Below are 14,510 nucleotides of genomic sequence, written 5' to 3'. Positions count from 1 at the left end.
TCAGCCAAGACCTCAGAAAATAAATTGTAGACCTCCACAAGTCTGGTTCATCATTGGGAGCAATTTCCAAACGCCCGAAGGTACCACGTTCATCTGTACAAACAATAGTATGCAAGTATAAACACCTTGGGACCACGCAGCCGTCATACAACTCAAGAAGGAGACGCGTTCTGTCTCCTAGAGATGAACGTACTTTGGTGCGAAACGTGCAAATCAATCACAGAACAACAGCAAAGGACCTTGTGAAGATGTTGGAGGAAACAGGCACACAACTATCTATATCCACAGTAAAATGAGTCCTATATTGATATAACCTGAAAGGCCGCTCAGCAAGGAAGAAGCCACTGCTCCAAAACCAAGACATTAAGAACACCTGCTCTTTCCATGACATAGACAGAGCAGGTGAAAGCTATGCTCCCTTATTGATGTCACTTGTTAAATCCAATTCAATCAGTGAAGATGAATGGGAGGAGACAGGTTAAAGAAGGATTTTTAAGCATTGAGACAATTGAGACATGGATTGTGTATGAGTGCCATTCAAAGGGTGAATGGGCAAGACAAAATATTTAAGTGCTTTTTAAACGGGGTATGGTAGGAGGTGCCAGGCGCACCTGTTTGAAAGAGTCAAGAACTGCAACGCTGCTTGGTTTTCACGCTCAACAGTTTCTCTTGTGTATCAAGGAAGGTGTTTCTAATGTTTTGTACACTCAATGTAGATTTGGCTTGCAAGGACTCTCATTTGGATTACATAGGGAACATAACAATTGAGCCCTGAAGCTCCGTTTTATGTCATAACGATTGAGCCCTGAAGCTCCGTTTTGATGTCATAACGATTGAGCCCTGAAGCTCCGTTTTATGTCATAACGATTGAGCCCTGAAGCTCCGTTTGATGTCATAACGATTGAGCCCTGAAGCTCCGTTTGATGTCATAACGATTGAGCCCTGAAGCTCCGTTTTATGTCATAACGATTGAGCCCTGAAGCTCCTCAGCTCCGTTTGATGTCCGTGAAGCTCCGTTTGATGTCATAACGATTGAGCCCCGAAGCTCCGTTTTATGTCATAACGATTGAGCCCTGAAGCTCCGTTTTATGCCATAAGACAAGCTGTTTCCAAGGCGATTTTTGTAACAACATCAAGAGCCTCTCTGGATGTCCGTGTTGATAGATTACTATAGTCAAGGACAGCTTCAGTTATTCTGTTGGCACTCTGAATGGGTTTTTATTCTCGGTCCGTAGTGTTTTCCCTATTGTATCATAGAGCAGGCCTGCCATTCAGAATGACCTTGGAGATAAGAACATAACAGCCAATGGAGAAAGCAATGATGTTGTTTTCAATGGAAGAAGGTTATCACACATGTAATAGAAGTGGTTATTCTCTCACATTTTCTCTAATACAATACTGCTGTCCCTTTGATCTCCCATTTCAGAGATATAAAAATGGGGGAAAATGGAATCACTTCTTATCATATTGCCTTTGAGCATTTTTTGGATATATGGAATTTGAGAACTGACCTGTTGCACTACAAGGGTGAAAGACACATGAACATAAAGAACTCCTGTTCTCCATAGACGTCAAGCATCAAATGGTTTTGAGGACCCTAGGCTGTTGTCTTCACTTATTTATGCTTATTACTTGATGCCTATCACACACACACACACACACACACACACACACACACACACACACACACACACACACACACACACACACACACACACACACACACACACACACACACACACACACACACACACACACACACACACACACACACACACACACACACACACACACACACACACACACACACACACACACACACACACACACACACACACACACACACACACACACACACACACACACACACACACACACACACACACAATGCCATTCTTCAATCTAATGGTAACCTCTTCATTGCCTCCAATAAACCTCCGACAAGTAGTGTTGAGGAGAGTGAGTTTCTATCTCTGTAAGACAAAAGAGGAAAGCCCATAAAGTGTGAATAGTATCGTTATTAGTGTCAGTAGAGCGTTTAACCCGTTGAACTTTATGGACTGTAGCATTGGTCAGCTCATGGTTTAACCTTCTTCCAACGCCCTCTGTGCTGGTTAGTCATCTTTCTTATTAACCCTACACACACAGAGAGAAGAGAGACGGGTATCTTACAGTAGATCTGATTCTATAGTCCAATATCTTGTTGGAATCCATCCAATTCCAATGCCAATTCAAATGCTTTTTCTTGCCACTTTTTGTAGTGTGCGTATGTTCATAAAAACTGTGTCAAACCTGGAGTCAAATGTTTTCACAGTGTTACATAATTGCTTTTACATATGCCACGGAGAAGCCCCTTTGGAAACATGGAATAAAGGAATCAATTGGAAAGGATTAAGAAAGAACAGATTCATATACATCTCTTCTTCCATCCCCCTCTCCTTCTCTCTCCCTCTCCTTCTCTCTCCCTCTCCTTCTCTCTCCCTCTCCTTCTCTCTCCCCCTCTCCTCCTTCCCTCTCCCCTCTCCTTCTCTCTCCCCTCCTTCTCTCCCTCTCCTTCTCTCTCCCTCTCCTTCTCTCTCCCTCTCCTTCTCTCTCCCTCTCCCTCACCCCTCTCAGACAATCTCTCCTTCTCTCTCCCCTTCCTTCTCTCTCCTCCTCCCCTCTCTCTCTCCAACCTCCTTCTCCCTCCCTCTCTTCCTCCCCAGAGCTGTGTCTCTCTCAGTCTTCCCTCTCTCTCCTCTCCCTCTGCCTCTCTCCCTCCTCTCTCTCTCTCCTCTCTCTTCCATCCCCCTCTCCTTCTCTCTCCCTCTCCTTCTCTCTCCCTCTCCTTCTCTCTCCCTCTCCTTCTCTCTCCCTCTCCTTCTCTCTCCCCTCCTCCTTCTCTCTCCCTCTCCTTCTCTCTCCCTCTCCTTCTCTCTCCCTCTCCTCTCTCCCTTCAGTGTTCTCTCCCTCTCCTTCTCTCTCCCTCTCCTTCCTCTCCCTCTCCTCTCTCCCCTCTCCTTCTCTCTCCCTCTCCTTCTCTCTCCCTCTCCTTCTCTCTCCTCTCCTCTCCCTCTTTTCTCTCTCCCTCTCCTTCTCTCTCCCTCTCCTTCTCTCTCCCTCTCCTTCTCTCTCCCTCTCCTTCTCTCTCCCTCTCCTTCCATCCCCTCTCCTTAAATCCCCTCTCCTTCTCTCTCCCTCTCCTTCTCTCTCCCTCTCCTCTCTCTCCCTCTCCTTCTCTCTCTCCTTCTCTCATCCCTCTCCTTCTCTCTCCCTCTCCTTCTCTCTCCCTCTCTCCTCTCCTTAGAGAGTCCCTCTCCTTCCATCCCCTCTCCTTCTCTCTCCCTCTCCTTCTCCTCCCCCTCTCCTTCTCTCTCCCTCTCCTTCATCTCTCCCTCTCTCTCCCTCTCTCTCCCTCTCTCTTCTCTCTCCCTCTCCTTCTCTCTCCCTCTCCTTCTCTCTCCCTCTCCTTCTCTCTCCCTCTCCTTCTCTCTACTCTCCTCTCTCTCCCTCTCCTCTCTCTCCCTCTCCTTCTCTCTCCCTCTCCTTCTCTCTCCCTCTCCTTCCATCCCCCTCTCCTTCTCTCCTCTCTCCTTCTCTCTCCCTCTCCTTCTCTCTCCCTCTCCTTCTCTCTCCCTCTCCTTCTCTCTCTCCTTCTCCTCCCTCTCCTCTCCCTCTCCTTCTCTCTCCCTCTCCTTCTCTCTCCCTCTCCTTCTCTCTCCCTCTCCTTCTCCCCCTACTCCTTCTCTCTCCCTCTCCTTCTCTCTCCCTCTCCTTCTCTCTCCCTCTCCTTCTAGACAAAACCTCTCTTCTCTCTCCTCTCTTCTCTCTCCCTCTCCTTCTCTCTCCCTCTCCTTCTCTCTCCCTCTCCTTCTCTCTCCCTCTCCTTCCATCCTTCTCCCCCTCTCCTTCTCTCTCCCTCTCCTTCTACTACTCGATAAGGACCTCTCCTTCCATCCCCCTCTCCTTCTCTCTGGCCCTCTCCTTCTCTCTCCCTCTCCTTCCATCCCCCTCTCCTTCTCTCTCCCTCTCCTTCCCTCCCCCTCTCTTTGTTACCACACCACCGTCAGTCAGACAATCTTGGGGAGACGTTGACCTTAAACTTGGTAGCTCCTACCCCCTCTACTCCGACAACAACCACCCAACCCCCAACGCACTCCCCCCAGAGCTGCGTCTGCTGCACAGTGTTCCCTTGGCAACCGTCATAGCCAGCGTCTGCCTAGCAACCAGCAACCAGACTGTCTGTATGGTCTATGGATTATAGGAATGGGGGTTGGTTGTAGACTAGACTAGAGGGAGGGGTGTTGGGGACTGGGGTAGAGTAGACAAAACAACTGATGTGTATCTATTGGGCTATTCAGTGTTATTGTTAGGCAGGCGGGGAGGAAACAGACCGAGGTAGACTCAATGAACTGGGGGGTTACCATGTATGGAGTCCATGCCTGTCAAAAACAATATCTGGGGTGTCTCACTCACACTCTCCATGTTATCGCCAGTTATCTCACACACATTTTTTTTAAAGAGTGAAAAAGGAAAGATGAGAGAAAAAGAAACCAGAATATTAACATAATAAACCTATGCCAGGAAATACGTTAAATACGTAGGAAATACTTTAAATACGTCTAAGTAACCAGGCTCACTACTGGAACGATAAGGACTGGTGTGGCATGAGGCTGTAGAGAGTCTACTACTGGAACGATAAGGACTGGTGTGGCATGAGGCTGTAGAGTCTACTACTGGAACGATAAGGACTGGTGTGGCATGAGGCTGTAGAGAGTCTACTACTGGAACGATAAGGACTGGTGTGGCATGAGGCTGTAGAGAGTCTACTACTGGAACGATAAGGACTGGTGTGGCATGAGGCTGTAGAGAGTCTACTACTGGAACGATAAGGACTGGTGTGGCATGAGGCTGTAGAGAGTCTACTACTGGAACGATAAGGACTGGTGTGGCATGAGGCTGTAGAGAGTCTACTACTGGAACGATAAGGACTGGTGTGGCATGAGGCTGTAGAGAGTCTACTACTGGAACGATAAGGACTGGTGTGGCATGAGGCTGTAGAGAGTCTACTACTGGAACGATAAGGACTGGTGTGGCATGAGGCTGTAGAGTCTACTACTGGAACGATAAGGACTGGTGTGGACTGGTGTGGCATGAGGCTGTAGAGAGTCTACTACTGGAACGATAAGGACTGGTGTGGCATGAGGCTGTAGAGAGTCTACTACTGGAACGATAAGGACTGGTGTGGCATGAGGCTGTAGAGAGTCTACTACTGGAACGATAAGGACTGGTGTGGCATGAGGCTGTAGTGAGTCTACTACTGGAACGATAAGGACTGGTGTGGCATGAGGCTGTAGAGAGTCTACTACTGGAACGATAAGGACTGGTGTGGCATGAGGCTGTAGAGAGTCTACTACTGGAACGATAAGGACTGGTGTGGCATGAGGCTGTAGAGAGTCTACTACTGGAACGATAAGGACTGGTGTGGCATGAGGCTGTAGAGAGTCTACTACTGGAACGATAAGGACTGGTGTGGCATGAGGCTGTAGAGAGTCTACTACTGGAACGATAAGGACTGGTGTGGCATGAGGCTGTAGAGAGTCTACTACTGGAACGATAAGGACTGGTGTGGCATGAGGCTGTGGCAGCTGAGTCTACTACTGGAACGATAAGGACTGGTGTGGCATGAGGCTGTAGAGAGTCTACTACTGGAACGATAAGGACTGGTGTGGCATGAGGCTGTAGAGAGTCTACTACTGGAACGATAAGGACTGGTGTGGCATGAGGCTGTAGAGAGTCTACTACTGGAACGATAAGGACTGGTGTGGCATGAGGCTGTAGAGAGTCTACTACTGGAACGATAAGGACTGGTGTGGCATGAGGCTGTAGAGAGTCTACTACTGGAACGATAAGGACTGGTGTGGCATGAGGCTGTAGAGAGTCTACTACTGGAACGATAAGGACTGGTGTGGCATGAGGCTGTAGAGAGTCTACTACTGGAACGATAAGGACTGGTGTGGCATGAGGCTGTAGAGAGTCTACTACTGGAACGATAAGGACTGGTGTGGCATGAGGCTGTAGAGAGTCTACTACTGGAACGATAAGGACTGGTGTGGCATGAGGCTGTAGAGAGTCTACTACTGGAACGATAAGGACTGGTGTGGCATGAGGCTGTAGAGAGTCTACTACTGGAACGATAAGGACTGGTGTGGCATGAGGCTGTAGAGAGTCTACTACTGGAACGATAAGGACTGGTGTGGCATGATGCTGTAGAGAGTCTACTACTGGAACGATAAGGACTGGTGTGGCATGAGGCTGTAGAGAGTCTACTACTGGAACGATAAGGACTGGTGTGGCATGAGGCTGTAGAGAGTCTACTACTGGAACGATAAGGACTGGTGTGGCATGAGGCTGTAGAGAGTCTACTACTGGAACGATAAGGACTGGTGTGGCATGAGGCTGTAGAGAGTCTACTACTGGAACGATAAGGACTGGTGTGGCATGAGGCTGTAGAGAGTCTACTACTGGAACGATAAGGACTGGTGTGGCATGAGGCTGTAGAGAGTCTACTACTGGAACGATAAGGACTGGTGTGGCATGAGGCTGTAGAGAGTCTACTACTGGAGGCGATAAGGACTGGTGTGGCATGAGTGGCATGAGGCTGTAGACAGTCTACTACTGGAACGATAAGGACTGGTGTGGCATGAGGCTGTAGACAGTCTACTACTGGAACGATAAGGACTGGTGTGGCATGAGGCTGTAGAGAGTCTACTACTGGAACGATAAGGACTGGTGTGGCATGAGGCTGTAGAGAGTCTACTACTGGACAAATACACCGTAGAGAGTCTACTACTCGACAAATACACTGTAGAGAGTCTACTACTGGACAAATACACTGTAGAGAGTCTACTACTGGACAAATACACTGTAGAGAGTCTACTACTCGACAAAAACACTGTAGAGTCTACTACTGGAACGATAAGGACTGGTGTGGAAACGGATATTTCTGCTGTGGGTGAAGCGTTCAGCTACAGAGAGTGCCGGATGCCACCTGGTGTTGGGTTTTGATCATTGAAGAACAACAGCTTCCAGACCTGTTCTGTATGTATCTCTGAATATCACCGAGCCAGTAGTGAACAGTTAGCATCTCTTGATCTATACGAAGTAGTCTTCTACACTATCATCATATCTCCTGTATTAGCATCTCTCCCCCTCCCTCCTTTGACTTCCCTATTTCTATCTACTCTTCTTCTCTCTATACCCCTCTTTTCTTCTCCTTCTTTCTTCTCTAAGTCTTTCTTTCTCTCTGTCCCATTCATATTCAGGTCCAGAAGTGCTTCCTGACATGGGCCAATCAATATCCTGTCCTCTCCTTGAAGCTTAAAATAGCTTCTCCTCCTGCTGCTGCTGACGTTGTCTGTGTGTGTGTGTGTGTGTGTGTGTGTGTGTGTGTGTGTGTGTGTGTGTGTGTGTGTGTGTGTGTGTGTGTGTGTGTGTGTGTGTGTGTGTGTGTGTGTGTGTGTGTGTGTGTGTGTGTGTGTGTGTGTGTGTGTGTGTGTGTGTGTGTGTGTGTGTGTGTGTGTGTGTGTGGCTACTGCTGACGTGGTACATATGAGTCACTCAGAGACCCACTCTCTCCCCCCATCCCATCCCCATCACTGAACAGAGAGGGAGGCCTAGATTATGCCCCAATCTCCATTTTTATCCATTTTATTGTAACACATTTGCACTGTCCGTACTTTACCTTCATGTAAATATTGTAGAGATGCATTGTATCTACAGAACCCCTCCTTTCCCCCTTTAATGCCTTGCTCTGTTCAGCTGTGTGCACTGCCGTGTCATGCTAGTGACCCTTAGTGCATCACAGAGCTGCAGAGAGTGAGGGAGGGGAGAGAGAGGGATGGGAATGGAGGGAGGAGAGGGAGTAAGAAGAGAGAGAGGGGGGAGATAGAGAGGAGGGAGGTAAAGAGAGGTAGAGAGAGAAAGAAATCACCCGTTCATCGTTGGTGAGAGGGAGGTAAAGAGAGAGAGAGAGAGAGAAAGAAATCACCCGAGAGAGAGTTGGAGAGAGAGAGACAGAGAGAGAGAGAGAGAGAGAGAGAGAGAGAGAGAGAGAGAGAGAGAGAGAGAGAGAGAGAGAGAGAGAGAGAGAGAGAGAGAGAGATGCAAGGCCTCTGTAGGCCACTGAGGACCCTGCCTGTCTCATTAGGTTCAAGCACGCAAACAGTAGTGTATATGTAGAGGGTTGGAAAAGAGCACCATTAAAGTCTATCACTGATGCAGAAAACACGAGCTGGGTGGGTAGACTACTACTTATATTTATAGTGGATGAGGATATTTCCCTCCATTACAATGTAAAGCACTTAAACACTTCAGTTGGAAAGGTGGTCTGTGTATACTGTGAATCCATTTAGATCAGCTGTTTAGTGATGTATTTTGTGTTGGAGAACCTTTATAATTCAGGCTTTTAGCACAGTAGAAACACAGTGGTTTGTTCGGGAACACATCCTGTTTTCTTTTTTACTCTCTATCTCCATCCCTCATATGACTCACTGGAGACGACTCGTCATGTGCTGCGAGAACCCTTCATAGGAGTGTGTGGGGTCGTAACCATGTGTACGAGGCTACTAGTAACTTCAGACCCGCTGCACTAATAAGAGAATAGTGGATGTGAGACGACCGGTGTAAGACACACGTAATAAAGTATCATAAATGTGTATTAGTCACGTAATAGAAACTCATAGACACAAAACACTGATTAGGAAAAACTGTTTATTTATTGACGTACATGTACAGTATATCACATTACTTACAGTTGAAATGAAAACATATGTACATAGAATCTGTTATTATTATATTTTATTAGACAAACCGTTTAAGACAAACTGTGTAGAAACAAACAGAGGTGAGGGATACCATGTCCTACAGCAGCAGGGTAATCAGACATGTAACACAATAATACAAACAGAATGGGTTCACAAATGATCCATCTCTGACATCAGTGTGTGAACCGCTGCATGTACTCAGGTTTACCAGTGTACTCCAGTGTGTGAACCGCTGCATGTACTCAGGTTTACCAGTGTACTCCAGTGTGTGAACCGCTGCATGTACTCAGGTTTACCAGTGTACTCCAGTGTGTGAACCGCTGCATGTACTCAGGTTTACCAGTGTACTCCAGTGTGTGCACCGCTGCATGTACTCAGGTTTACCAGTGTACTCCAGTGTGTGTACTGCTGCATGTACTCAGGTTTACCAGTGTACTCCAGTGTGTGAACCGCTGCATGTACTCAGGTTTACCAGTGTACTCCAGTGTGTGAACCGCTGCATGTACTCAGGTTTACCAGTGTACTCCAGTGTGTGCACCGCTGCATGTACTCAGGTTTACCAGTGTACTCCAGTGTGTGCACCGCTGCATGTACTCAGGTTTACCAGTGTACTCCAGTGTGTGCACCGCTGCATGTACTCAGGTTTACCAGTGTACTCCAGTGTGTGTACTGCTGCATGTACTCAGGTTTACCAGTGTACTCCAGTGTGTGTACTGCTGCATGTGCTCAGGTTTACCAGTGTACTCCAGTGTGTGTACCGCTGCATGTACTCAGGTTTACCAGTGTACTCCAGTGTGTGTACCGCTGCATGTACTCAGGTTTACCAGTGTACTCCAGTGTGTGCACCGCTGCATGTACTCAGGTTTACCAGTGTACTCCAGTGTGTGCACCGCTGCATGTACTCAGGTTTACCAGTGTACTCCAGTGTGTGCACCGCTGCATGTACTCAGGTTTACCAGTGTACTCCAGTGTGTGCACCGCTGCATGTACTCAGGTTTACCAGTGTACTCCAGTGTGTGCACCGCTGCATGTACTCAGGTTTACCAGTGTACTCCAGTGTGTGCACCGCTGCATGTACTCAGGTTTACCAGTGTACTCCAGTGTGTGTACCGCTGCATGTACTCAGGTTTACCAGTGTACTCCAGTGTGTGCACCGCTGCATGTACTCAGGTTTACCAGTGTACTCCAGTGTGTGAACCGCTGCATGTACTCCGGTTTACCAGTGTACTCCAGTGTGTGCACCGCTGCATGTACTCAGGTTTACCAGTGTACTCCAGTGTGTGTACCGCTGCATGTACTCAGGTTTACCAGTGTACTCCAGTGTGTGCACCGCTGCATGTACTCAGGTTTACCAGTGTACTCCAGTGTGTGAACCGCTGCATGTACTCCGGTTTACCAGTGTACTCCAGTGTGTTACGACCTGTTCAATTAAAGTCTCTAAAGAAAGAATGTGAAACTTTATCAAAGACACATGCCAGATCAGTGTACAAAAAAAATGTATTTCAGATATCATACGAACAAGTATGAAAATGTATGCACTCGCATACTGTAAGTCGCCCTGGATAAGAGTGTCTGCTAAATGACTCAAAATATAAATACAAAAAATGTGTATCATATAAGTTACCCATAAATGCTGTTTTGAAGTACTGTGAATCAAACAGAGTATCCTGAAGTATTGCTTTTGACTGCTGATTGCTATTGTAACTGGTACTTCCTGTGCTGGTGTGCTTTTATAGTGGTGAAGGCCACTGTATCGTTGTATCTGGAGAATGTGTTATTGAAGTAGTTTTCAGGTTGTCATGTGGTTCGCTCAGCTTCTTCACACTTGATGTAGCTGTTTGCTGGAGATCAATGGAGCGGCAGGTAGCTTAGTGGTTAGAGCGTTGGGCAAGTCACCAAAAGGTTGCTAGATCGAATCCCCGAGCTGACAAGGTAAAAAATATATATGTTGTTCTGCCCCTGAATAAGGCAGTTAACCCACCGTTCCTAGGCTGTCATTGTAAATAAGAATGAGTTTTTAACTGACTTGCCCAGTTCAAATACAAATGGGCAGTGCTGTGCCCTGTGAGTCAAGTTCAGCTTAGACACTGTGAAAGTCAATGTTCAGTTTAGACACTGTGAAAGTCAATGTTCAGCTTAGACACTGTGAAAGTCAATGTTCAGCTTAGACACTGTGAAAGTCAAGTTCAGCTTAGACACTGTGAAAGTCAAGTTCAGCTAAGACACTGTGAAAGTCAATGTTCAGGTTGAAGTGAAGTAATTTTCTTTGAGTCTATACCCCTTTCTCTCTCTGTTGCTCTTCTCTGTATGTAAATGTAAAAATGTGTGTTAAGGTGAGGTTGTGAGTGTGTTCAACCTGACCTCAGACCAGTTTGGAGAACAGCTGCTGAGAGAACAGCTTCTTGAGCTGGGCCACCTCCTGCGATAGAGAGCTGAGCTGGGATTTGAGGGTGCCATTCTCCGCCACATACTGGGAGTCTGTGGTAGTGGTAGGGCTGTGTGCAGACCCTCCAGACGGGGAGTAGTGGTGCTGCTGATCATGCCCAGCACGGGCCTCCTCACTGGGCCACGCAGCCTGGCCCTCTCCCCTATGACTGTACCATCCAGCCTGGCTCCTCTGGGTGTTTGGTCCGACTGTAGCTACGGGGAAAGGACGTTTACTATTAGGGGACCTTGCTGGTATCTCCACACCTTCGCTACCTCCACCGGGGGTTTTGAAGCGGAGTTTGTGTGGTAGGCTAGAGTCCTGCCTGCCGTGGTACTGTCCTTCTGCCTCCAGGGAGGCGCGAGGCTCATAACGCCCCTGTTCCTCTACCGTTCTGGGGGATGTTCGGCTGTGGTCCCCTAGTCCGTCGTCAAAGAACACAGGGCTGCCGACATTGGAGCTTCCAGGGGAGAAACCAGAGTCCTCGGATATACTACTGCCCACGTCACGCCCTGTTGGCAGCCCAGTTCCCCTCACCTCGTATGAGGATGAGTGGTGGGGATGGTGGTGGGAGGTGGTGGCGGGGGTGTTATGGGGGTAGGAACCATCATCGTGGGGTAGGTAGTACCTCGGTTCAAGATGTTTGGGTGGAGGCACGGACAGCGGCATTATGGCTATGTCGGAGGTGTCCTTGACTAGGCCAAAGCGGAACTTGAAGGCCAGGAGTTCGGCCCTTAGTCGGGCGTTCTCCTCCAACAACCCCAGAACCCTCGTCTCCAGGACCATGTCATTGGCACGTCGTTTCTCACGCGACCGTTTCGCCGCCTCGTTGTTCTTCTTCCTCTTATCCCAGTAGCCGTCGTCCTTCTTCTCGTCGGGAGTGAACTCGCGTTTGCGGCGCAGAGCACTGTTGCTATCGTCAAAGTCATCCTCACCGTCATTGTTAGAGATAGCATTAGCGTTAGTATGGTTAGCGGTGGCGGCTAGGCTTTCTTTCCGCTTCAGGGCAGAGGTGCAGCCCAGGAGGGAACGGGCTAGCTGGCTGCTGGAGGTCAGGATGGAGACCGCCTCGTCAGTGAAGGACATTGCCTTGCTCAGAGGCCTCGGGTCCAGGCCTTCCAGTCCCAACAGATGGGAGGGACCACCAGACAAATCCTGGAGGACGCTACTGGTGGGTCTAGTATGGTATTTCATGCTTGGATAGCCCTGGTGTGATCGGGTAATTGCCAAACTCATAGATTGTGTGCTTGAGTTTTGTTTAATAGCTCACTTAAGAAATACACTCTCTGGTTGTTTTGATAATGACTGCCGGCTCCGAGTGACTGTGATTCACGTTGCAATGCCACCATCTAGTGGACAGAGAGAGAAAAGGCAACGAGGAGGTTAGTGAGATTTGAGTAAACCTTATGTAAGTTCAACACAATGTTATATCATTCTGTCACAGCTCCAAACATTCCTGTAGTGTACAGTGTCCTGAACAGATGCACATAGATGGTTAACACGCACATATTTCTCATTATGAAAAACATCCCGAGGACAATTCCATTTTGCGACATGGTAGAAGGATATCAGCAAGTTGAGGATGAAAGTAAGTTGCTCATTTATGCAGAATATTCTATCCTATAATATTATATTATTTCTATGTTGACTATACGCAATATATGCAATACATTCCTGAATGTTTTATTGGGATGAGAGAATTTTCACATTTTCACTCGTCTATAATTGAAGCATATAATAAAGCTTCTATAGGCTATAACAGAGGTTGTGTAATGGAATCCAGTGAACTTTCTGTCAATTCAACAGTACGCTGAATACTGTAGTTTTCACAGCAACAGTCGTTTAACAACTATTTGCTCCCACACACAGTCTGAACATGTTGAATTAAGTGCACCCACTGAGAAGGCAGCCCCAAGGCGTGTCATCATTTCCTCGCGTTACGCAACGTTACAGAGAGGAACATTACAGTACATGCACTTATTTATGCATGATTTTACCCGATGTCCCCGAGAAACAGCACTGGCGGATGAGAACCGCGGTAGCATGCGCAGGATAACTGAGAATCGAACAAAGGAGTCGATAAACGTGATCTGGTTTTGATATGCTGCATAGTGCCTACTCCTAACTTTAAACAACACTTCTTTATCAACCACTTTGTATGTTTTCCGTATCCATCTTATATAACTAGTTCAGCACCACACACAATACAATGTTCTTAAAAAACACATTTAAGTCACATTTCTATATAGCATAATAAATCAACATTTGCTTTTCCATTTGAGATGAGGTTACCTGTCAGTGAAATAGCCCGATGAAGTTCCTCTTCTTCATGTGAATCTCCTCCAAAGTGTTATTAGAAAGACGGTATATGCTCAATAGATTGGATGATAGGGCGCGTCTCTCCCAGTTCGCTTCGCGCTTGTTTCTGCTCAGCGAACACTGCCGCTACTCATATTTGTTTCTTCACCCAGTATAGGTTCAACTTGGTTTGTCTCCTCACCTCGCCTGAACCCGCGTCCTCAGCCTATAGAATAGAACCACCACCAATGGAACGCAAAGCCGCCTCCCATTCGGCCTCGAGCCAATGGCCCATTTAGTCACAGCAGGGCGAGCCTATCCGCTTTCAGCTGCTACTCGTCACATACTATTTTTCTCACCCCAATCCACCTCTTCCTCTCTCTCTCTCTCTCTCTCTCTCTCTCTGATTTTCAACCATGTTTTCAACATCTTTGATCAAGTTACTGTATGTTAATGTCTCCAAATAAGTTGCAAATCCAGTCCACCATCTCTCCAAATATCCATTTGCAAGACTTTGACTGATAATATGCAAAATAATTTGATTAAATACCGACATGTATGACAGAATGGGTTGGATTCTGGTTTTACAGATACAGATGTCTCATGCTGTCTGTTCATACACCTCCAATCCCTCATGTTGATTGACCTGAGAGCTCTCTCAGTTGTCTTGGCAACCTTAGTTGAATGCACTGACTGTGAATGTAGTTGTCTTGGCTACCTTAGTTGAATTCACTGACTGTGAATGTAGTTGTCTTTGCTACCTTAGTTGGACTCACTGACTGTGAATGTAGTTGTCTTGCCTACCTTAGTTAATGCACTGACTGTGAATGTAGTTGTCTTGCCTACCTTAGTTGAATGCACTGACTGTGAATGTAGTTGTCTTGGCTACCTTAGTTGAATTCACTGACTGTGAATGTAGTTGTCTTGCTACCTTAGTTGAATTCACTGACTGTGAATGTAGTTGTCTTGCCTACCTTAGTTGA

The 14,510-nt window shown here is 47.2% G+C and overlaps 1 protein-coding gene across 1 annotated transcript; it reads right to left on the bottom strand.

Moving 5' to 3' along the window:
- Positions 1–8,823: 8,823 nt before the first annotated feature.
- nfil3-3 (nuclear factor, interleukin 3 regulated, member 3) lies at positions 8,824–13,815 on the bottom strand. The gene is made up of 2 exons (XM_046312700.1): positions 13,522–13,815; positions 8,824–12,578 (listed from the first exon to the last, which is right to left on the bottom strand). Exon 2 carries the CDS (start codon positions 12,463–12,465, stop codon positions 11,167–11,169), a length of 1,299 nt encoding a protein of 432 aa, XP_046168656.1. The 5' UTR covers positions 12,466–12,578; positions 13,522–13,815; the 3' UTR covers positions 8,824–11,166.
- Between the last annotated feature and the right edge of the window lie 695 nt (positions 13,816–14,510).

This window comes from Oncorhynchus gorbuscha, linkage group LG18 (genome assembly GCF_021184085.1).
Source record: "Oncorhynchus gorbuscha isolate QuinsamMale2020 ecotype Even-year linkage group LG18, OgorEven_v1.0, whole genome shotgun sequence".
Taxonomy (NCBI): Eukaryota; Metazoa; Chordata; class Actinopteri; order Salmoniformes; family Salmonidae; genus Oncorhynchus; species Oncorhynchus gorbuscha.
The sequence above is the reverse complement of the archived record's forward strand: the minus strand, read 5'-3'. Positions and strand labels throughout refer to the sequence as shown.

Bases quoted from the DNA above. Each gene is read 5' to 3' on its own strand.
- nfil3-3 (XM_046312700.1), bottom strand. From the start codon at position 12,465: ATGAGTTTGGCAATTACCCGATCACACCAGGGCTATCCAAGCATGAAA.